The sequence below is a fragment of the Neodiprion lecontei genome, chromosome 1 (genome assembly GCF_021901455.1).
Source record: "Neodiprion lecontei isolate iyNeoLeco1 chromosome 1, iyNeoLeco1.1, whole genome shotgun sequence".
Taxonomy (NCBI): Eukaryota; Metazoa; Arthropoda; class Insecta; order Hymenoptera; family Diprionidae; genus Neodiprion; species Neodiprion lecontei.
In genome coordinates this window covers 36,976,543-36,998,183 of record NC_060260.1, presented here as the reverse complement: position 1 = coordinate 36,998,183, position 21,641 = coordinate 36,976,543, and the positions used below count along the sequence as shown (strand labels likewise).

General features: G+C 39.5%; 2 protein-coding genes across 3 annotated transcripts; one reads left to right on the top strand and one right to left on the bottom strand.

Annotated features, from left to right (window-relative positions):
* Positions 1 to 1,409: 1,409 nt before the first annotated feature.
* On the top strand, positions 1,410 to 5,742 carry LOC107225746 (HEAT repeat-containing protein 3). Its single transcript, XM_015666306.2, has 6 exons — positions 1,410 to 1,645; positions 2,071 to 2,331; positions 2,853 to 3,793; positions 3,870 to 4,152; positions 4,244 to 4,417; positions 4,565 to 5,742. The coding sequence occupies exons 1-6, from the start codon at positions 1,505 to 1,507 to the stop codon at positions 4,676 to 4,678; spliced, it is 1,914 nt and encodes a 637-aa protein (XP_015521792.2). The 5' UTR covers positions 1,410 to 1,504; the 3' UTR covers positions 4,679 to 5,742.
* Positions 5,155 to 18,167, bottom strand: LOC107225747 (putative uncharacterized protein DDB_G0292292). 2 transcript variants are annotated; one of them, XM_015666307.2, is made up of 7 exons: positions 17,986 to 18,167; positions 12,976 to 13,334; positions 9,204 to 9,268; positions 8,794 to 9,043; positions 8,485 to 8,601; positions 7,600 to 7,879; positions 5,155 to 6,978 (listed from the first exon to the last, which is right to left on the bottom strand). In XM_015666307.2, exons 2-7 carry the CDS (start codon positions 13,176 to 13,178, stop codon positions 5,950 to 5,952), a joined length of 1,944 nt encoding a protein of 647 aa, XP_015521793.2. In that variant the 5' UTR covers positions 13,179 to 13,334; positions 17,986 to 18,167; the 3' UTR covers positions 5,155 to 5,949. The 2 variants fall into 2 exon arrangements, with proteins under 2 accessions (XP_015521793.2, XP_046585832.1); XM_046729876.1 differs by lacking the exon at positions 12,976 to 13,334 and having other exon boundaries at positions 17,986 to 18,166.
* Between the last annotated feature and the right edge of the window lie 3,474 nt (positions 18,168 to 21,641).

Here is a 21,641-nt window from a genome sequence, read left to right as displayed (position 1 = left end):
GGTATCACTTTCCTATAAATTCAAGCTCATATGGCTCGTGGTTTGTAGGAATTGGCTGCAATATTGGTGTCTTGTGTTATTACAATATGTATAAACCGCACGATGCACGAGTACGTGATTTTGATTCTGATCTGTTAACCGCGTAACTACATCATTTTTTTGAATTCCAATTTATTTTTCACCATTCCGCCGTATGCGAGAACACTGCAGGCAACTTTCGCGCCCCGCGATAATCTTTTATTTATACCGCCTTGTCTCCCGAAATGAGGGAGCACACCCTTGGGGTGTAATCCACCCGGAGTAGCTTGCTCAGAATCGTAAGGGTGGCTTACTCAGGTTCCCCCTTTTCGCTTTCGCGACTGAGATACGTCCTTCCTTCCTTTCTTTCTTCCTTTCGCATCGCCTTCGAAGACCTTATATTTTTATTACAATACGGGACTGCAGCATCGGTACGTGTGTGATACTAACACCCTGTACATGTACTGTGCGATATACTTCGTTGGCAATTTATGCGGGACTTGTCTTCTTATAAAAATTGAATGATCCCAGCTGGTTCTGTGAGAATTTTTTCGAAAATTCATTCCGCATCTTGAGCTATATTTCATCTAAGTTTATTTCATTGACTTGCGATCCTCGTATTTTTGGAAAAAAAAACTTCGCTGAATCGAGGATGGTAAGAGAGACAGGTGCGAAAAGAAAGTTAGTAGGTACGTAAGCGTAGAACAAGAGAGAAGTTTGAGAATTCATAGAAGAGAAAATTCATTAGTAAGAGCGATTAACGTTATAATTGTTAGTTGGATAGTGTTAGTGTGTTTACTTCACTTGGTTATTTTAAACAACGTTTGATAGCAAGCGTCATAATTCAAATATCGATATTTAGTCACTGTTTATTTAATTGTCTTTAACAGTTGCTTTTATCTATTCTATACTTTCAGTAATAAATCTCGTTATACTTCCTCCCGGAAATTGAAACGCACATGCAATTTGGTGTTGACTTTTGAAAAACAAACAATCTTTCTTCCGAAATCCCGAGTACAAAATCGCTTGAAGAATTCTGCTGAAAAAATACAAAACGGCAAACCTCGTCGAATATTTTATTATTACTGAATAATGGTCAATGATGAAGACTGTTAAAGACTGTTACTATAATGAGACTTTGTGTGTCTTGTGTGATTGCGCCTCAAACGGCTCTCACTGATATAGAAGCTGCTTACCCGCAGAGTAATGGTCATGATAATTTGACTAAGGGTAACCGTATTTAAATTCACTCGTCAACGTTTTGATACTGGCATTTCGAGACGTAAGAATTTCTCAAATATTTCCGCCGTTTCGGATACTCCGTGTACGAATCGATGTGCGAGACGAGTCGAAGTGAAATCGAATATCGAGGCCAGATCCAATATGGCAGCTCCCTTAGAGTCTTTACAGTTTCGCATTGACTCGCGAAGCGTGAACACGTGCCAGTACCTTGTGCGAGATTAAAATTAAGTCGTGACCGCAAACAATGGGAAAACAAAAGCGGGAAAGGCGCAAGCCTCACAAAAAAAATCCTACCGGACTTCCCAATGTTGAAGATCTCGACAAAGAAGAAGAGGAACTTGACGAGGAGGACAAGGATGCGGCATTGCAGCGGATGATTGATCAGGTAAAAATGGAACCAAGCTTTTGTTTTGCGTTAAAGAATCGTCGTGATCCCCTCACGAATTTCACGTTTCTATAAATACTTCGCGTCCATTCACCACTAGCTATTTCAAAGCGATTTTTTGAGCAGACTTGCCCGGTTTGAGGTTATGTACGTACTACAAACATTCCTAACCTAATCTAACCTAACATACGATTTTATTTTCTCCAAATAAAACGTTGAATATCGAAGTAAAAGACTGCTGTACGATCTGATTCTGTCAATATTTAGTTTCCGATCTTTTTGTTGTGAACTTCCGCTACGCTATGTATAGTTTTGTAACGTCGATGTTATAGGTTCTCAAAACCTTGGAATACCATTTGACGACTCGAATAATTTTCGAACTTGATTTGAAAACGTTTGTGTAAGAACAACTGAAATAATTTCAGTTGGAATCTCCAAATATAGAAGAAAAATTATCTGGCCTACAAACATTAGAGTCAATGTGTACCAATGCTGAGATGGCTATGCAAGTCGCCAAGGGAGGTGTAGCAAGGATAGCGGCTCCGTTGCTGGTAGATGAAAACAATTTGGTGCGAGCGGCTAGCGCCAGCGCCTTGCGTAACATAGCTAACAACGGAGGCGAAGATGCATGCAATATTCTGCTTGAGCACGACATTATGACACCGTTGGCTGCGTTACTACAGAGAGTAAGTCGCTGTTGTACCTACAAATTTTTTTCTTGTTAAAGTAGAAGTAGATTTGCGAATTAAAGGTTCTTTGGACATAGTTTGCGGCTATCCTATCCTTAATTTTATTTACTAGTGTCATACATATCTCAAAATATCTCTCCGTAGCTTGAAAGCTCCCTCAGGAGCAATTCTCTAACTTATGTGAATAGGTTAAATCCTTCTCTCTAAAATTTTGGGTAAAGCCCATCTACTTAGCAATTATTCTATGAATATGAGCCTCTTGGGAATAGCTCAGCTTAAAGGGAACATTACCAACCCAAATATTCCCAGTATAAATGAAGATTGTTCATATTTCGGAACATAACTTGATGAGTTGTTTTAAGATCAGGATTTTTTTTATGAATATTTTCTCAGCATTGTGATTTCTAAAAATCTCAATTCCCTTATTTTTTCTTAATTAAATACGTTTTACTGAGTTGATATAGAAACCGATTAAAATTTTATGCTTGCGTTAAAACGAGTCTAATTTCTCCAAACAGCATTATACATCTTGGCAACCAAAGCCCAAAGAAAAAGGGAAAATAGATGACGAAAAAGAGACTTTTATTCAAGCCATAACTCTGCTCTGGACTTTGTGTGAAAATGATGAGCACGCTATAAAATATTCCAACGAAGGTCACCTTATATCGATTTTGATAAAATGCTTGGACATTTCCCTTCATAGCTTGGATGTCAATATAATAGCAGCTCAATGCATGTTGACCTTATCCGAAGATAATCCACTGGCTATAAGTGAATTGAAAAAATACGAAGGACCTTTGCTCAGCTTGTTAAAACTGAAAACTGACAAAGAATCCGACCTGTCTAATGTGATGCTTCTCAAAACTCTGTCTGGCGGTCTTTTGATGAATATCAACAACTCTGAATGCACCTCAGCGATTGTTTCTTGCCAAGTAGCTACAGCGCTTGCCGAAACCCTGGCATTTGATCACAGAAAATTATTGAACAGCGTTACTTCGACGCTCCCTGTAGATACAAATAAGTTGAATGTTAAATCTGAAAAGAAACTGAACGATATTAAGAAATACTTGACAGCGCAGCAGCAGGCATTGGAAATCTTGGCCAATTTATGCTCTGAGGATCCGCAAGAAGACGTGGATTCTGATTTGGATGATTCAGATCCAGCCGAGGAAGAGAACGATTTCATCGATGACGATGTTATGTCTACGGATAAATTCCACATTTCAACACTGCCGATAGAGTTGACAGAAGTTTTTGCCAGTCTTAAAATATTCGATATAGTTTGGGAAAAAACGATTTTACTTCCAGAAAACGTTAGACAAATACTGTTCGAAAATCCTGAAAGCAAAACGGTTCTGAAACACGCCCACGTTCTCAGATGCAGAGCATTTTTGTGCCTTAATAACTTAATTTCTACCTTAGACGTTGACGGATTAGGTGGAGTAGAAAATTTATACAGGTAATTCTTTGCTTTTTGCCTTTTGGTGTATTTTGAATCGTGCTCGAATTTCTAATCTCTTGAAACGAATTTTCAGGATGTGGGTAGAGATCGGAAATGTAGTCTTCAAAGAGGCAGATCAAAACGATATCGCACTCCTAGAATCAGCCACAGCTGCGATGAGGGCAGCGTTGCAAAAATTGGTCGAAGTACGAGCGAACGTCTTCAGCCAGTTAAGCATGTTCGACATCCAGGTAATGTTGAACGGGGAACAACAGTGTCCAAATCCCAACGTCAGAGTCAACTTGGTTCGAATTGTCGGTAATCTTGCCCTGGTTTTCACAAATACGAACACAGCTAACTGCCGAGAACTAGTCAAGGTTTGTTTTGCCAAAAATAAAAAATGCAGTTATGTTAAACTAAAATCTTGGAGCATACATTTCATTTACTTTTCTGCTCTGTCTTTTTCAGCATCTTTCTATATTTCTGCTCGATGCGTGTGCGAAGGAACCAGAGGTTTGGGTAATTGCGGAATGTTTGGATGCCATAATGGATATTTTTGCAGAGGATGAGACAAACGAAGTGGCTGCTGAAATCGAATTGGTGGATAAACTGCGACCGCTGGTTCAGCTCTTGAACAATAAGGTAAGAAATTTATTTTATCAATTGACTTGAACCTGCTGTACCTCATGCTAAAGAATCGTGCGCAACGCGCGCGTAAAGTGTAAAAACTTTCATCTATAAATCGCTGAAAATGCCCTCCGTTAAAACTTGATACTTCTTTTACTCTAGATTCGTCAGCAGAAAAAACGACTGGGTGATAACTTCTACGTCGTGTCAACCGTTAAAACTAATCTTAATAGATTCATAAAGTATAAAAGTGCTCAACTGGCAAAACTCAAATGAATTTTCGTAGCTAGTTAATCATATCTGTTAATCTGCATAGATCTTCGAAGATCTAAATTTTTTTTTCTTTTCCGAATGTACATACTGACGTAAGAATATTAACGTATATTGCGGTTGATAGTAATTTGATGATGAAAATTGAAGATTGAATTGAACGGTTCTTGAAAAATTATTGTGATCATATCTAAATGAATGTTTCATTTTTGGAACTTCGGTAATTTAAAGAGACGGTTTTTTACGCCGCGTAAAGCATAAATTATACGAGAGGTGATAAATAATAGTACCGATATTTAGGAAATTAAATGCTGTTTTTTTTTCTCTATATTTTCTGTTTAATATTATTTATCAATAAATAATGAAAATGATAATTTTAGATATATATATTATATATATATATACTACAACAAGATAACAGAATATATTATGTATACTGTTTTCAATATTATCTAACATGCTAAATAATAATTTTTTTTTAATATTACAACAGTACGTGTTAAAATCTCGGGGCTCACAGCCGCTGTATAATGACGTTGAATAAAAATTTTAATATTATTACAATCAAAGGCACGAAAATAAACTGATATAAAAAGAAAAGTTCAAGTATAAATTCCATTCAGGCCCTCCTGAGATATCTCCGAAATTGATAATATGTTGATCATAATTTTTATTTCGTTTCTAACATTGCAGTACAATAAACCAATATTAATTAAAGGAAGACTGAATCCCTCGTACTAACGCAGTACCAATCATAATTTATCATGTGGTCGATATTACCGGTTTCGATCAGACATAAATATATCCAGGGTATATAACCTTTTGCCAATTTCAATTAATTATTAAATTTGTACACTTACGTATAATGCAAGAAGGTTTTTTTACGATATTTACATTAAAAATTTCATCTTTCGTTATCAATTATTAAGTATATGCATATTCTATTAGTCTAAATTTGTTGTATTGCATACCAATCTAAAAAACGATATTAAATTGCGCATTGAATATTGCGTTATTCTTTAACTGGACGATGTGCGATTGCACATGTAATCGAGTACGGATATGTAATTTTCGAATATTTAAAAAAGATGAAAGCTACAGTGCTCGGCGAAACTCTGCGCTACCGATTTTGTGAATTTTTTCACATCGCAGTTATATTAGACGGTTATTTTATTCACTTTCGTCCTGCGACTTTGCGATATAATACGTCGATTATACAACGATGACAATTGTGCACGATTACTCAATTTTACATACGATTTCGATATTAGAAATATTCACAAGGAATCTCCTCGCGCCTCTCTGCCGTTCTTACTCGAATCGTTCGAAGCCTTGATACCTTTGCTCTCGCCGTTTAAATCTACACTTTGAGCCTGACTTGAGCTGTGTCGTCTCGGCTTGGGCAACGGATTCACGTTTACGTCCTCGACGATTTCCGGCACTTGTTTTATCGGTTCCGAAATATGAAGTTCCACTATTTTAACCGGCTCTTTTGGCGCCTCGATCGGAACCGGCGGATCGGTCAGCTTGACGACTTGAATGTCCTTCTGTTCCCTCGGCAATTCCTTAATCTCGATTTTCACACCGTTCGGCTCGTTGCTGACCATGTTTTTGAAAAAACTTCTACGATTCGCCTGAATCGACAGTCTCGTCTCCGAAGGTTCGTAGTATTTCTTATCATCCGTAATCGATATGCTATTGTTATTTACGTTGTTATTGTTACTACCGTTATTATTGTTTGCGTGCTTCGACTCTAATTCCTTTATCTGTCTTTCAATTTGCTCGATTTGCTCTTTGACCGAAAAGCTGTCGCTTCGCGAAATTCCACCGCCGGGTGAAGGCTTCTTTCTCAATTCAACTTCCTCCAAATCCACGTCCGCTGATATCGACGAATTTTCGTTCACCTCCTTTATTATTTCTATGTTATCGTCTACTACTCGTTTTATCTCTATTGTTTCCACATCTATGCGGTTTTCGCGGTTTCCATTTTCGTCAGACTTCATCACGACATCTTTGTCGTCATCGGTTTCTTCCCGCGGCGATTCGCTTGGCAATTTTTCCTTCAACCTAACTTCCTCTAATTCATCATTCGAATCCTTATTTACTTCTGCGGTTGCAATCTCGGAATCGTTTTCCTTCACCTTACCGTCGGCTTCTTCTCGAATCGAGCTAGAATTTAATATCGTCTCGTCGATATTTTGGCTCTGCTTGGTCATCTCCTGTATGTCCTCCGTTACTTTAGCTATATCGATTGACTCCTTGATTTCCAATTCCGTCGGTGGGGTTGCAGGGGCGGCAGATTTTTCCTGGAAAATGAGGTAATAGTCGTTAATTCGTGTATCACACGTGCACGCGCGTGATCTACTTTCATAAGTTAAATTATCAGTTTCTAGAGCTTTAACGAACGTTTAACGAGCAATTAAAACATTCTTGCCGTCATTTTGTTCGGCGTGAAACTGCGATCGACAAATGTTAAGTCCGCGAAGCGATTGTACTGCCGAAATAAAATCCCAAGCGTGCCGATGGCGGCCATATTGTTGATTTTCTTCCGCTCGAGGGAAGAACGCACCCCGTTTACTGATCGTTTACGAAAAGAAAAAGTCGCGTGGAAGCAAATCGTAACGTTTCTTTAATGTACTGATAAGAAGCTATCGCGCAAAGCGCGTAACAGAGATAAAAATTGACATAAATGTATGTTATGTAAGTAAAACTATAATAACAACAGTAACACACTCAACTTTTAAAGAATAAAATTAGGTTATCGGCGGTGCACGCCGCGTAAAAATATCCGTAAAACTTGCAAGATTATTTTTTAACAGCAATCAAAATTATCGCGAAAACATAGTAGAAGGTAATTAAACACAAGTGTTTGAAAACCACAACTCATTTAGAATAATGTTGAAACAATATAACGCGTATAAACTTACTTCGTGGTTTTCCGCCGATTCTTTCCGCTGCGGTGGCTGCGGTGCTCTGCGCTTTTTTCTTCCCGACATGCTGATGCCGCTTGCCGTCGATACGCAGCTATTTATCGATAAATTAGATCTGCGTACAGCATCCTGGCTGCATCTTCTAAACACGAAGTCGTCAGCCAGATTCTCGTTCTCGTCTCTCATCGTTAAATCCGACCCTATATCTCGGTCTAATGGCTCCTCTGCCGGTGCCTCCAAAACATTAACTCGCGGCACCTGTTTTCGACTATGTCTCCTGTTGGTTTTTGAAAAATTAAATTGTATAAATCTATTGCGTACACTTTTTTATAGGATGATCTGTTATCGTTCAGCGATATTTTCAAATGTACAAATTATATCACACGTTGATAATTTCTTTCCAGGCATTTCACTGCAGGATAAAAAAGGCGTGCTGATAAATAATTAAACGCGGTCACTCTTTTTATTACGCGTACCGTAATAGTATATGCTTCTACATATATTTTCGTATTCACAAACTGAATAAACCGAGTACTTAGAAAATGATTATTTGTAAGAATGCATGTTCAAAGATAACGGCGCAATGGTTTACAGCTTCGAAATACGCTATTGCGTACAGGTATAGAAGTCAAGGGTATGAACGATATTCTGGAATCGGTGAATCGGTGCAAAACGAATTACTTTTTCTTTACAATCGGAATAAGGTGTATGTCATAATTTCATCATTCTTTTATACATTCTTTTTTAATTAAATTCATCTTGTTCAGCTTGAGTGCCATATTTCTCTAATAAGATTAAATCTATTTCAAAAATTTCCCACACATTGCCACGTTTGTCCATATTATCTCGGGTTATTCCCCCCCCCTCTGGTTATCAACTTACTTAGTGGGAACGGGAGCTTCATCAACTTCTCTGTCATCGGTATCGCCGGCTTCGGACTTGGCCTCAAATTCCAACGGGGGTATTTCGTCTTTTGATCTTGGACTGACTTGCCCGAACCTGTACAACGTGTTAACCAAAATTAACAAAACAATTATTAAATTTTTTTTTTTTTTTCTATCCGGTACTGCGGTCAGTCGAAATTGAATCTTGTGTTAAAAAGAATCTGTAAATTATTATTATATAATATGCTTTTCTTGCATGCGTAATAAAAAAACGGACAAGACAAGGTAAAATCGAACGTTAATTAACCTTCTCGCCGGTGCTTTCGGCGTAAGTTCTCCTAAAATAGAAGTTGTGGTATCCTGCGGACTTCCGTTATAAAGCCTAGCCGGATCTCCGTTCACGGTCAAATTTGAACCGTAGTGCGAAGAGCTTTCCATAGTGTATTTTTTTCTCCGTGTAAACGTACCGAATGCCTCTTCAAATTCCTGCTGATCTCGTGCCAATCGGGGTGGTGGTACTGGACGAGAAAACTGGCCATTTTGGTATGTTGTAGAAACTGAAAGATAAGTTCAGTCAATGTGTTAATTGCTTTATAAAATCTGAAGGCTTTCCGATCTTTGAAATATAAATTTGATTCAGTTCAAAATTCGTTTAATCCGAAATCTGGATCTATCGAGCACGCGATTTAGCAAACGAAACTCCAAACCACAACCCACCTGTAGTGATAGTCGTTCTGCGCTCGATTTCTGGTTCCTTACTTCGTTTGCCGAAGAGTCCGCTCCTGCGAATGTATCACAATTGCCAAATACAGACACTAGATAAGATACATTGTAAGAAACAAAGCTGTTAAAATTGTATAAAGTCAATTGGCCAGATCGATTCGCATCTAAAATCACAATATTCCATCGGTAATCGCACATCACTTTCCCTATGTTTACAACGGATTATGTTTATTTAACTTTCTTTTTTCCTATCGGTAACTCATATCAGGACGAAATAATACGCGGATTGGTTAAAATATTCGGCTGGTTTCGATATGTTTTAACAAACGTTTAGTAAGGTCTGCATAGTATCTGAACATCCAAGTGGTTTACACTCGCGTACGCAATTAAGGAATTAAGATTAGATGTCCGGATTGAATGTGGGCGTCAACGCAGCACCTCAGAATACCAACGCGACGTCACTTTGCATTTAGTTTTCATCCATCTTTGTTCAATGTATAAAGTTATACGATCCGAATAAACACAGTCGATTGACTTTGATTGCGCGGTCTAAATTTCTTTTTCCTTTTTACAAGGTGCGCAGTGACGAATGAAATGCGCAGTGGAAAAGTAGAATGGAATAAATCAATACTGGTATAATACTAACCAAGACGCGATAAATAATCGATTTATTATTACAATAAGTGAGTGCATATTTATCGGTTAGACAGACTATATTTACAAATCTAGATAGCCTCCGAAAATCTAGATTATGTCAACAATCCATTTCGACGTTGTTTGAAAGAATTCCGAAATGCGATGTGGGAAGTAGATTCTTGAAATGAAATTTGGAATAAATTTGCAGCAAAAAACGAGCGTATAAATTTGAGGGATTTCAACGAAAAGGGAATCTTTAAATGACGTGGAATTCCCGCGACGATTCAGTCATTCGTACACAGTGGATCGTGTATACCTATATATGAGAATAAATTGGATCTATCTCTAAATCGCGAAATTCCTGAATTAGGAAACAGCGTCTGTCCGCAGTCATTAAATCGCACCATCAAATCTTCGCGGTTAGTTACGTTATAAAGTATAGTTTATTAGGATCCGCCGCCTCTTCGCCGAGACTTCTTCGTGCTCTCGAGAACTTAAATTGTCTTTCAGAATACGATTTGGGATTCAACTATCGCCGCCGGGGTCAGCCGGTCAATTTGCAGCTACTGCCGCAAATACACCAAGTATGACTCCGGAGTGGTGTAACAAACACTTCCGAGCTCGTTAAACTCACTCCGCGCTTCTATTCCTTTCCGCGAATTAAATCACAACGCCAATAATAACGATAACAATAATAATAATAATAATGTGCGTGTAACGAAAACGTCACACGAATTAATTCGTCGTAATAAGTCGATTTTTCTCCCCATCTTATTCTATCGAAATTCGTGTAAACCAATTGAAGATATCGGCTTATCATGCAGGGATCACGATGCAATTTTACAATTACATGTGCAAATTTGAGAACATTCAAATTATTTTGTTTGTAATACAGCAGATATAAAGCGAAGCGCGAGGCGAGTAATCGATATAAATATAACAATAAGTAACTTTGTACTTCGGTCAGACCCAAGAATCGCGGTTACAACGTATGCCATTGGTCAAATCTTAATGATCGATATTGCACTTGCGTTCGTCTTTAATCTCGACATTATACGAGTTGCTTTCGCTTATTTGTGTACATATTATATAGTAGTAATATAAATAGGTATATAAAAACAAGCACAAGTATCCATACTCCTCGGAATTCACGCCGATGATGATATTTGACCCATATATGTGGTTGTCTGTATATAGGTAAGTACGCTTGGATGTAAATTTATTTTAAAAGTGACGATATCTTGCGGTATGAGAAATAAGAAAAAAATGTATCATAAGAGGAACAAAAACGGAGATAAAGTTTTGAAAAATGAGTAAATCAAGCGTCTGTAACATGCATTTATATATATGTATCGTCTGTTTATTACGAAAGATGATGTCAGGCCGTGCACGGACAAACACATCTTGAATACCGAAGTCAGTGGATCAAATATAATACCTTATCTAATACCCAGTACTCACCGAAAAAAATACCCGCCGTATAATATTCCTGTATTACTTGTATATATATTTATATTTTATACGTATATGTATATATGCCGTAGGGAGCGAATCGTGCGATTAACTCCGGCTGGTGTACGTTTCTATGTGTTTGTGCGGGTATTTTCTTTTTATGCGTACAAATGCAACCGAGCAGGATGCGTTAATTCAAATTTTAATAAAAAAATATGCAAAGGCGTAATACTCGGATCCGGGTATTTGACAGATTTTAACGAAACGGCTTTGGATTTTTGTGATTCTTCGTAGCGTGGCAAGTAAAGTTTAATAATAAGTACGAGGAGCAAGCAAATATGTGGAAAGTAAATGGCGTGATCGGAAATTGATAAACGAGTGACAAAGTGTTTGCTATCATCATGATTGCAGGAGAGCAAGCGTTGAGATTTATTGTTAGACTAAATCGCATGCAGTTTCAACGTCAAGTCATGCACGTACCGATTATTTTATATATTCATATTCATTCAGCCGCTTAAGTGTTATTTACACGGAATCCAATTTTCACGTCGAAATCAATGTCTACACCTTTAAATTGACTAAAATTATTCGATCCAGGATTTATCGGTATCGAAAACGATCCTCGCAATCAATACAGGGAACAAGCTTTCGCCTATCTTATTGTCAAGGTGTTGCTACTCGTTTTCAATCAATCGCGACGACCAGAAACGTCGGTACCTTGTGTCATACGGTCATCTTGAACTTAAACCTCTGATTGACGATACTCGCGACGCAATCGTGCGGTTGTTAAATGAAATGAGGACACTGCAAGCGGGTGGCTAAAGATGCATCTGGGCATAACGCAACATGTTACGATCCAATCGCCTCGCCCATGGTCTCGCATGTCGTAGCGAGATGTTGCATCGATTAGGCGAGTTAAAGTCAATCGTAAATAGAAACCATTCGCAGACGCGGAACCTTTGCTACAAAATTTTTTTAATGCGAATTCCGCGATAAGTGCATCGCGAAAAAAATTCGCCCCACAATCGCGACACTTTGTGTGACTCGCTTATATACGCAACGAATTGTGACCAAAGCTCAAGTCTCAGGGACGAGAAGTTGGAAGAGAGTCCCCGCAGACGAGAATAGCCCCTTTCTTATCGAATGACCGTGACATAATGCCGGTTAATCTACAGAAGCGAGCTCTCAGTCCACGCGGTTCCCTTTTACTCGATAACAAAAGGACAAATGATCGCTGATGATGCTACGCAGTTTGTCGCGTAATAAGTTCGTCGACGAGACTGACGAGGTGCGAACAAAGACGCAAAGTCGATAAACGGAGTGACAGACTTTGCGGATTAGATTTTAGACCAACATCTTTGGCACACGGTCTTGCGATTTACGACACGTTCGAAGTATAGAGAGAGAGAGAGAGAGAGAGAGAGAGAGAGAGGGAGACTTTAACTTTAACTTCTGGACAATAGCCAATTTCAGATTCGACCCCACGAGGCCCGCCATCTTTACAAGTTCAAGTTCAACAAACCCCCTCTAAAAGCTCGTATCGTCGCGAGCTTTCCTTTGTTCCCCGACGCTGTTGAACTCGATTAACGGTTACGACAAAAAAGCGTTGTTCTTTCGAAGCAAACTCTTTCCGGGCCAATTGACGATCGAGATGTCGAGATGACGAAGCTTTACTCACCAAGCTGACTTCACCGAGAAACTATTGGACCGTTTCTTCTTGCTCCTACCGAATGTCCAGAATTTATTCTTCGGCTCTTTGCCCTGTCTGAGCTCAACGCTGACCGCAGACTGCATTGCTGGAGTGTTTGCCGCATCTTTGAACGGGTTCAAGTCTTCCGGGTAATCGTGGATGGAAACACTTGGTCTCCTCGGCCGCGACATCGCACTTACATTAACTCCCAACTGTGATATCACTTAACTTGAGCTTTTCTTATTTGTTTGTTTTTTTTATTTTCTTCCTATGTTTTATATAATCCAGACACTTTGATAATCCGCGATCACTATTGTATCCGTATATTCCGTTCCTTGATGATTTACCTGTAAGATACGAAAATGAATTTAGTCAGATGAACGACATATTTGAAAAAATTACTAATTCTCTTGATTTTCCTTGTTACAGGCACGAACATAATCATTGCCCTGATTTATATATATTTATATATTGCCCTGCGGCTCAGTTACTATTTATGTTGAAATTGTTCCGTGTACAGTCCTATCATATTAGCCTTGATTTTAACTGATAAGAAAATTGTGATTGCGATACGCTCGTGCAACGGCACTTGTGTACAAGGCTCCTCGTCGTTTTACCCACATTATATCACTATGAACGTGCGCTTTGGCATTTTCAATAACGATCCTCCCGATACGGACGCAAATTAGTTAGACGCGATTGTTTAAAAACATATTCACCTAGCGTTATCGAATCTCTGCTACTTCTACTCGACTAATTCAACTAATCGTCAACTCTTCTCCCGGTGCATACGCAATACCTTTGATTTCCATTTCTCGTTGGCTTCCGAGTAATGCGTGGAATTCTATTTGTCGTTTAACATACCCTGCATGCATACGTAACCACCTATCCCAAGACTAACGATAAGTGTAAAATTTCATTAAAATGTTCCCCGCGTCACGTGGAGTAAACCGCGATGACGTCTCGGTGAAGCTTTTCGCGTGAAAAGTATCCTACAACAACAACTTGCAACCGTGCGACGTACAATCGCGAACAATGTAAATTCTTACGGCAAAAATGAATACGCGATATCTGCAATGAAAATTGGCAGCTGACGTGATCGTCGCCGCTGATTCCGTCTCATTTGACCCAAGTTAATATCCAACTGCGAGAACTGATTGGTAGCTTATCGAAATCCATTATCTGTGGGTTAATCTTCGGGTTAAAGAGTGGAAAACAACGTCCAGCCGATGCGCAGCCGCGTGTACGGAATTGATATTTTTACTACAGGAGTAAAAACTTACGTCAGTAATTGTTCTGTTCTATTTTTTTACCGTGACTCGATTGTCGCGCCATTCGATAATCTCCGTCTTCGACACCTTTTCGTGAAACGGTAAAAAATTAAATTCACCACGCTTGCTAGCCGGACGCTCATCGCCGAGCTAAAGGCAAAGTGAACGATCAACTTGACTGTACTTTCTGCGTGCAACGAGCTCGCAGGCTGTTAACAAACGCAATTAGCTCGATTAGCCCGCTGTGCTGTTTGTTCCTGATCCTTGGTCTTTTAATCGATGCCTCGCTTTGTCTCGCTGCTTAACGCGAGCGTTTATTGTCCGAGCTGAACAGAATTGTACTCGATTTGAACTTGTAGTTTTGCTTTCAAAGTTGACACACCTGCAGAAGTGTTGAATTATTTTATAACGAATGAGTTGAAGAAAGTTGGGTAAATTTGCTCTGCAAGTTTGGATGTAATTTTGTAACTGTTATTCATGTTCGCCCGGGGTTATCAATGCGCGATAATAACGGCGACGTTGCTTAATTCACATAACTCGCGAAGAAGTGAAAATTTTATCCGTCGAATATTTTTTTGTGGAGAAATCTCTACATTTTATCGTAGAATCGAGAATGATATTTATACTGCTAGCGACAAAACGTTGTTATAAGTTTTATCGTGTAAACATTACAGTGAGCGCTGTTGTGAGAATTTTGAAGATCCGTCGAATTCGTTCCGGTGAATTGAAGTTACTATATTTTAAATTGAAACATGCCTAACCTGATCTTAAAAGCCCGTAGTTGGGTAAATAGGTAAATTAGAGAACGTGGTAATTTAAATTGACGAGGCGTGAAGATTGCTACGTGCAGAAAAGTACGTGCCACAACTTTAACCTTCGTTTATTTATACCTGAAGAAAACGAAACAAATTCCAAACTCGCTTTTTAATATACATGATTTTGTCAAACGATTCCATGTCTTCAGAATTCATAATTTTATTTTTCCGACGGGTTGAATCACACTCATTTTGCACAAAGAAAAGTACACACATTATTATACTTATTATGAGTGAATGACTGCATCAGACGATCAGCTCGCTAAATCGAACAGGCATTTTTCAAACCTGCGTTAAAGAAATAAATCTTTCCAACTACAAATTTGGCTAAACTCACGGAGAAAAACATTCGGCAATCGAATTCTAATGCTAGAACAAAGTCAAGATGGCCGCGATTCACTCGCTTGCGATTTCATTTCGGCTGTACGAAAATTTTCAGCGTTCACCGTTCATCAAACGTTATCTCATGCGAAAAGAAATCGTGGCAAGAATAGTTCAATTGCAATTTCACCTCTGACAAAAGCTCGAGAACTGGGAATTCGTGGCTTTCGAAATCTATTCGTACAGCGTAATTTTTGTTCGAATGCATTTGTTTTACGCCATGAATTTAAAAACGCCTTGTAAAAAATTCGCACGACTCTATAATCCGCGGCTCGAAATGAATTCACGTCGGACTTCCGACGATAAAGTTACACACACGACTTCAATAACACGATTACTCAGTTGCATTTTGTGCGTACATAAATTTACAGATGTATGTAGATATGCATAAAAAAATGTAGAATTGTCGAGCAGATAAGGATCCTCCCTACTTTTCGCACTTCGTTGTCTTTTCCTGATTGTAATAAATACATACGTTATTATATTAAACAGTTTAACGACGTGGGTTGAAACGAACTTGGAAGACTCTCGGTCTTGAATCGGTTAAGTCTGGTCCTAGTCTGCATCTCGCACGTCGGTATGAATTTCGCCATTTGTATATAGGTATAATAACGCGTTCTAGCTGCCGCTGCGGAAAAGGTTGACCTCCGTAGCTATTGGGCTTAATTTAATGATTGCGTACACACAATGTATCACGGTTCGTACGCGGTGAAATCGCCTCTTTCGTTCTACCCCCTCCTCTCTCCTTCTCTCTTTCTCTCTTTCTCTCGGGTGCAGAGCGTAGTAATTATTCATGGAACAGAATCACGCGTCAAGGCATGTACGACGTACCCACGTGTATGAAACCAATACAGTCGTAGACTTCGGCAATGCCCCTAAAACATTTTCACTCATTCGCTCACTCACCAACTGGGCAGGGTCAGTACACCACAAATTACGCAACACGGGCCGCGGTCTAATCTTCAGAAATAATAATTTATATTTATACGCGGCTTTGCTGACGAAAATTGCTTTTCATCCCGGGCAAAAGTCTCACAGCTTATTTATCTAATCGCCGTTGAAAGTGCAAACAATTAGCTTCATGCTTCTCGGAACCATCCAGACGTTACGCGGTTCGACGTAGGTATCTTATCTTTGTTAATTAAACGAGTAAAGAATGTAAGGTCCGAAAGCTCGAGGAGCGCGCGTGCATCTTTGAAATGAATGAAATCGTGTTTCGTGCATAACGCTTGCACGTGAGCGTACGTTCGGCTTTTAGAACTGGCGATTGAAATTTTTCTCTGACGTGGGACGGCGGCGGATATTTCGAGACGAAAAACAAAGGATCAAAAGCTTCTCGTACCCGGTGAAAGAGATGAAGAGAGGAAAACTAAAAACAGAAAATAAGGGGAAAAAAGAAAATTACAACGTCTCGTTCTACCGTAAAAATGCATGCGAGTATTTCTGGCTCACTTCCAGATGCCGATAGCTCTCTACTGTATACTGTTATGCCCACTGCACTATAGTAGACGCTGCAGAATCGTTCCATTTTCCAAGATATTTTTGAACCGAGTTTACGACCTAATGACGGAATTATACTTATTATAGTTTTTCCTCTCTTCCGCGCATAGAGATAATTCTCTTTCCTCTGAAATATCCTTCTCTATAAGTGACTGTAATAATCTCAGCTTATAACGCTACTCGAGAAATAAAAATGTTCAATCATTTTAGGCAGGCAAAAAGTTTACGGATCCCGTAACGACGCCATGCACAGATTGTACAAGTTTCTGTACACCTCTGATACTTAACAATGCGCTGCTGTTACTCACGTATATACGTAACATACATACGCATAAACCGCCCGAGGCTGTAACATAAAATTCAAATATTTATTCAACCGCTTGAAAATCTAGTCGGCTGTTGATTCTTTTCCTATTTAACCTCTTTTATTACCCATTCAGGACACATCTATAGAGCTTATACCACTTCGTAGACGTCTGAAATAAAGCATAGCGTCAGGCACCAAACTTCGATCAGCCAGCGAGACTGTCGAATCTTAACCGATGCCATCGTGAGATGCCGAAGTAGCCAAAGCATGATTTTGCACCTTGAACTAGCGACGAAGACCGCTTTTGTTAAAATTCTTACGAAATTCCATCGCGCGGAGATCGTGCTTGTTAATGTAAAAATCCGCCTTGCCCTGACCCCAATAAAAACGAGGTACACACCCGGCGAAAGCACATTCAAAAGTGAAATGGCGGCATTTTCGAACCGCGATAACTAACAACTTTGCTGATTAGCAGAGCCGGACTTAGAAGCGAAGGAGGCACCGGCTGAATGAGGCGTGTACAGAAAATTCTTGAATTCTTGTTACACCTTTCATAAAAAACGATCCGAGGCTATTAAACGTGTAAGTTTGCCCGCACAGCGGCGTATAGATCCTATTGTATACTAAATAATTACGTAATAAAACATCAGGCGTACAAGCATACGAGACGTGTAAGTTAAACGCAAACTGTGTGAAACCGATGCTTATCGAGAAGAAAACTGACCTCAGGAGTACGATTAAAGCACTTTGATACGTCGCACAACGAAGCGAGCACCTCACAAATGAAAATCACAAATTCCGTCTCCTTTAATTGTTTCCTTCCTCAACTTATTAAACAATTATTAGCGGATCGAACCCGGAGCGCGTGTCGCGGCCGCGAGTCGGTTTGGCTGACTGCGGCCGTAAGAACCTCGCCGCTCGACTCCGGCGTCGCGACGCGTGACGTCACTGATAACTATGTTTCTTTACTCTTGAATATATCGGACGGATATACAGCTGCCGCGAATCGTCTCTTCTACAATCGTTTCGATCTTGTCTTCTTTCCAGCTTTATTTTAATTCGTACGCTTTTCGTATCAATTATTTTTGGCAACTCCCGCGAACGAACTCGGACGCGGTTCTGCACATGTCGAAAGGCCAAAGTTCACTGGTGATAATTTCGTATTCGTACATTGCACGTATTCGCCGGTTTCGTTTATTTTTCAAGTTTACATCTCCGTGATATGTAACATGTGTGTGTGCGTGTGTGTGTGGGTGTACAGCTGTGTGTGATATACCGTTTCGCGTGCCTTTGCACCTCATCAGCTAGCAGCTACCTGACTTCTGCCTTGTGATGGTAATTACGGCGGTGACGTAAGAAACCGTACATCGATCTACACGAGTAAGTTTGCCGAGCGTCGAATTTCCTCCTCGCGACGTTAACGATACGATACACGCGTCAATTTGAGACTACGCTGTTGTTCGCAGATTATTTACAACGCGTTACAAGTCACTTATTGCAGAAATTGTCGTTCCAGTTCTTCCACGAGACCTGTGATCAACGCGGTGAATATTAATATATTATTCGCGATAGTGTGTGATTTTAAGAACGTTGAAACTTCGTCGACTCAGCAAGCACAAGTTTCGCTAACCTACAGGCTTAGCTTCGTCTTCTTACAAGGATTACAAGAATCTCGATTTTACTTGATAAGAAATGACTAAACTCTTTCTCTCTCTCCGGTACCACGGATTAGGAAAGTTTGCACGGAGGAAAAGCGAAGAGAGAAAAGTGTTGCAATTGAATTTGATGCGAAAAAATCTTACGATACAACGACGAGGCAAGTAGCGAAAAGGTGTGGTGGTCCTCTTGATGTGTAAAGGTAATTATTACCGTGTGTATATAAATACCTTTATTACATACCCACCTGCAGCGGCATTTGCATTTGTGATGTCAGAGACTGTTCACTTCGGTCTCAGCACCGCGTGGTCGTATGATAATGATAATTTATAAAGGTGAGAATGTCTGCCACCTTTAATATTCATCGTAACGTGACTTAAAGTTACTCAGGCATTGATGGAATAATCGTAATTTCACATATTATACGGCCGGAGCGATCGATCGACCGACGATTTTATGTCCAGCACCGAGAAACTGATGATCGCGGTATCGATTCCGCGTAAAACGCGATGAAACTGCGGTTGTAAAACTTAGCGGGATTGCAATGATTTGATCTTTATTTTTTATTCAATTCATTTTATCGATCGTTCGGCTGACTCGATAACTGTGAATAGATTGATAAGCGTCGTCGATCCATAGACCTCGTTATGACATAATGACGCAAGTTTACAACGTAAATCGCTGTATCATCTTCAGTCGCCCAGCTTGATTATTATTTCACGCTTAAATTTCCCATTTAACTTATGGATTCTGCGCAACTATTTATACTTTTTCAAAGCATTTATCTCGAATTCTGGTGATTCACCTGTTGTTGGTGTGTGTTTTAATTTCTACCTTGTGGTACAGATCTTGCGAATCCCCCGCAGCTCTACGTTGATTCATTGTCAGTCCGATATTCGATTCGAGGTAATCGTTACTTTGACGAAGATAAGATAACCGTGGAGCCAGTATAATCATATTTTTCGCGTGACTTCGACGATACGCAGATATATTGCATACCTATTTCGCACGCGTTTTCAATTCGTTAGCATGGATAAAATTGTCTTTAGACTTTAGGTACAACGACAACATTCCATCCATGCAATTTCCAACCGACCCTTTATCCAATTAGCAATTACGCTACATCCATACATCCACACATCTATACTTACGTACCTTCTATAACCAACATTAATGTCCTTTGGTAGATACGTAGGTACGCCAATTTCTTGAGCCCATTTTGGACCAGCGATGTCGTTTAGGTGATGTCCGAACGGCTCGTTATTTTTGTGCCTCGTTTCGCATCCGACCGGCTGGAAAATTGGACCACAACCGCTGGTGGTGATGAAACACGTGGAAGAATTCATTTGAATTTTGATAATTTTTGTTAATAGCACGGTACTCGTATTATACTTTAAATCCCAAGCAGACTTCGATTCCTACGATACGAACTTGGTACATCATCGCGTGAAGAAAATTGATCGCTCTGGGCTTAAGAAACGTGAAATCCTATACTGTACAGTTAGTTACCTGAGCGTGACCGAAATATAGTTTATCTTCGATCTCTGGATGGGTTTTGGTCAAGGTCTCAACCGGCCGATAATCATGGTCGGGTAGGCAATATCGATTCATTATTTTTCTGCCCTTGGGGCGAATATGTTATACGCGACACCTGGACCCGGGGTGATAAAGGGTCGTCCAATTTCAACGCGTTATTATGATAATCAGTCCGTATTATTGATCGCGCATTGCATTATGCAAAGTGCGTGAAATATCTACACGACGATAACGCCGATCATGCGTTTTTTCTTTATACAGATTAGAAATCGACTGTGCCGTCGAGTAGGTAAGTGGATGAATATAATTTTACTTCCGGCTTTCACGGTTACTGATCATTCTATCGTTTGGGATTAATTGAATTGTGCTGGAAGGCTGCACAATTCACTGTGTAACGTCGTAATGAAACTTGTAATACGTGCAACACCTTCCATGCAAGTGTCGCTGGGTCAACTAGTGAGAACTAGACCAAATTGTTACGCAACGAGGACAGAAATGAAGCTTAAGCTAGTTCGTACGGTTGGCGTATATACGTATCATGCGCATGATAATGATTCCGTATGCTAATTTAAGTGCAGGAAGACCAGCCATTTAGACTGTGCTCAAATACCGTCTAGCTCCGGAGCTCTGCGGGAAACCAACCGCGCGATTAATGATAAATTCAAGTTTCGTAAAAACGTCCGATCGCAAGGTACCGTAATCATGTTTCAGAAGTCACACTTATTAATATGCTTCTAAAAGTAAGTAGGTGTAACGTAAAAGTATTTTTACACGTTATAAAGGTACGGTCATGTATACGTACGTTGATAATTTAGTGCAAATATGAAAGGTAAAGAATGGTGAAACAACATACGTTCATTTATCACAGAGTATCGAAGTAATAGTGAACCGCCTTATTCTAGACTATTCGACATACACGACGCAAACGGATTGTACGATAATGAGTGTAGAGAATTGCATTTGCATTTACATTGCACGAGTCCGACAGCCCAGGGTTAAAATATTCACATTAATGAATAGGGGCAAAAAGTTGCGGAAATATCTATTCAGCTACCATTTTAAATTGGTTGATCATGTTAATTCTTTAGTCAGCGAATGCGCCGAATGAAACAAGTGTTATGTTTTGGAGTATTAAGTTCAATAGGTGAAATACAAAAATTGATTTCGATGACGATTCGTCGTGAGGAA

What these genes read in the sequence shown, in the direction of transcription:
- LOC107225746 (XM_015666306.2), top strand. Translation starts at nt 1,505, where the DNA reads ATGGGAAAACAAAAGCGGGAAAGGCGCAAGCCTCACAAAAAAAATCCT. An exon ending in TGCAGCGGATGATTGATCAG is followed by an intron (nt 1,646 to 2,070) that starts GTAAAAATGGAA and finishes AAATAATTTCAG; the next exon opens with TTGGAATCTCCAAATATAGA. An exon ending in ACTGCCGAGAACTAGTCAAG is followed by an intron (nt 4,153 to 4,243) that starts GTTTGTTTTGCC and finishes TGTCTTTTTCAG; the next exon opens with CATCTTTCTATATTTCTGCT.
- LOC107225747 (XM_015666307.2), bottom strand. Translation starts at nt 13,178, where the DNA reads ATGTCGCGGCCGAGGAGACCAAGTGTTTCCATCCACGATTACCCGGAA. An exon ending in CAGAACGACTATCACTACAG is followed by an intron (nt 9,044 to 9,203) that starts GTGGGTTGTGGT and finishes CTTATCTTTCAG; the next exon opens with TTTCTACAACATACCAAAAT. An exon ending in CCGAAAGCACCGGCGAGAAG is followed by an intron (nt 8,602 to 8,793) that starts GTTAATTAACGT and finishes CACGTTGTACAG; the next exon opens with GTTCGGGCAAGTCAGTCCAA.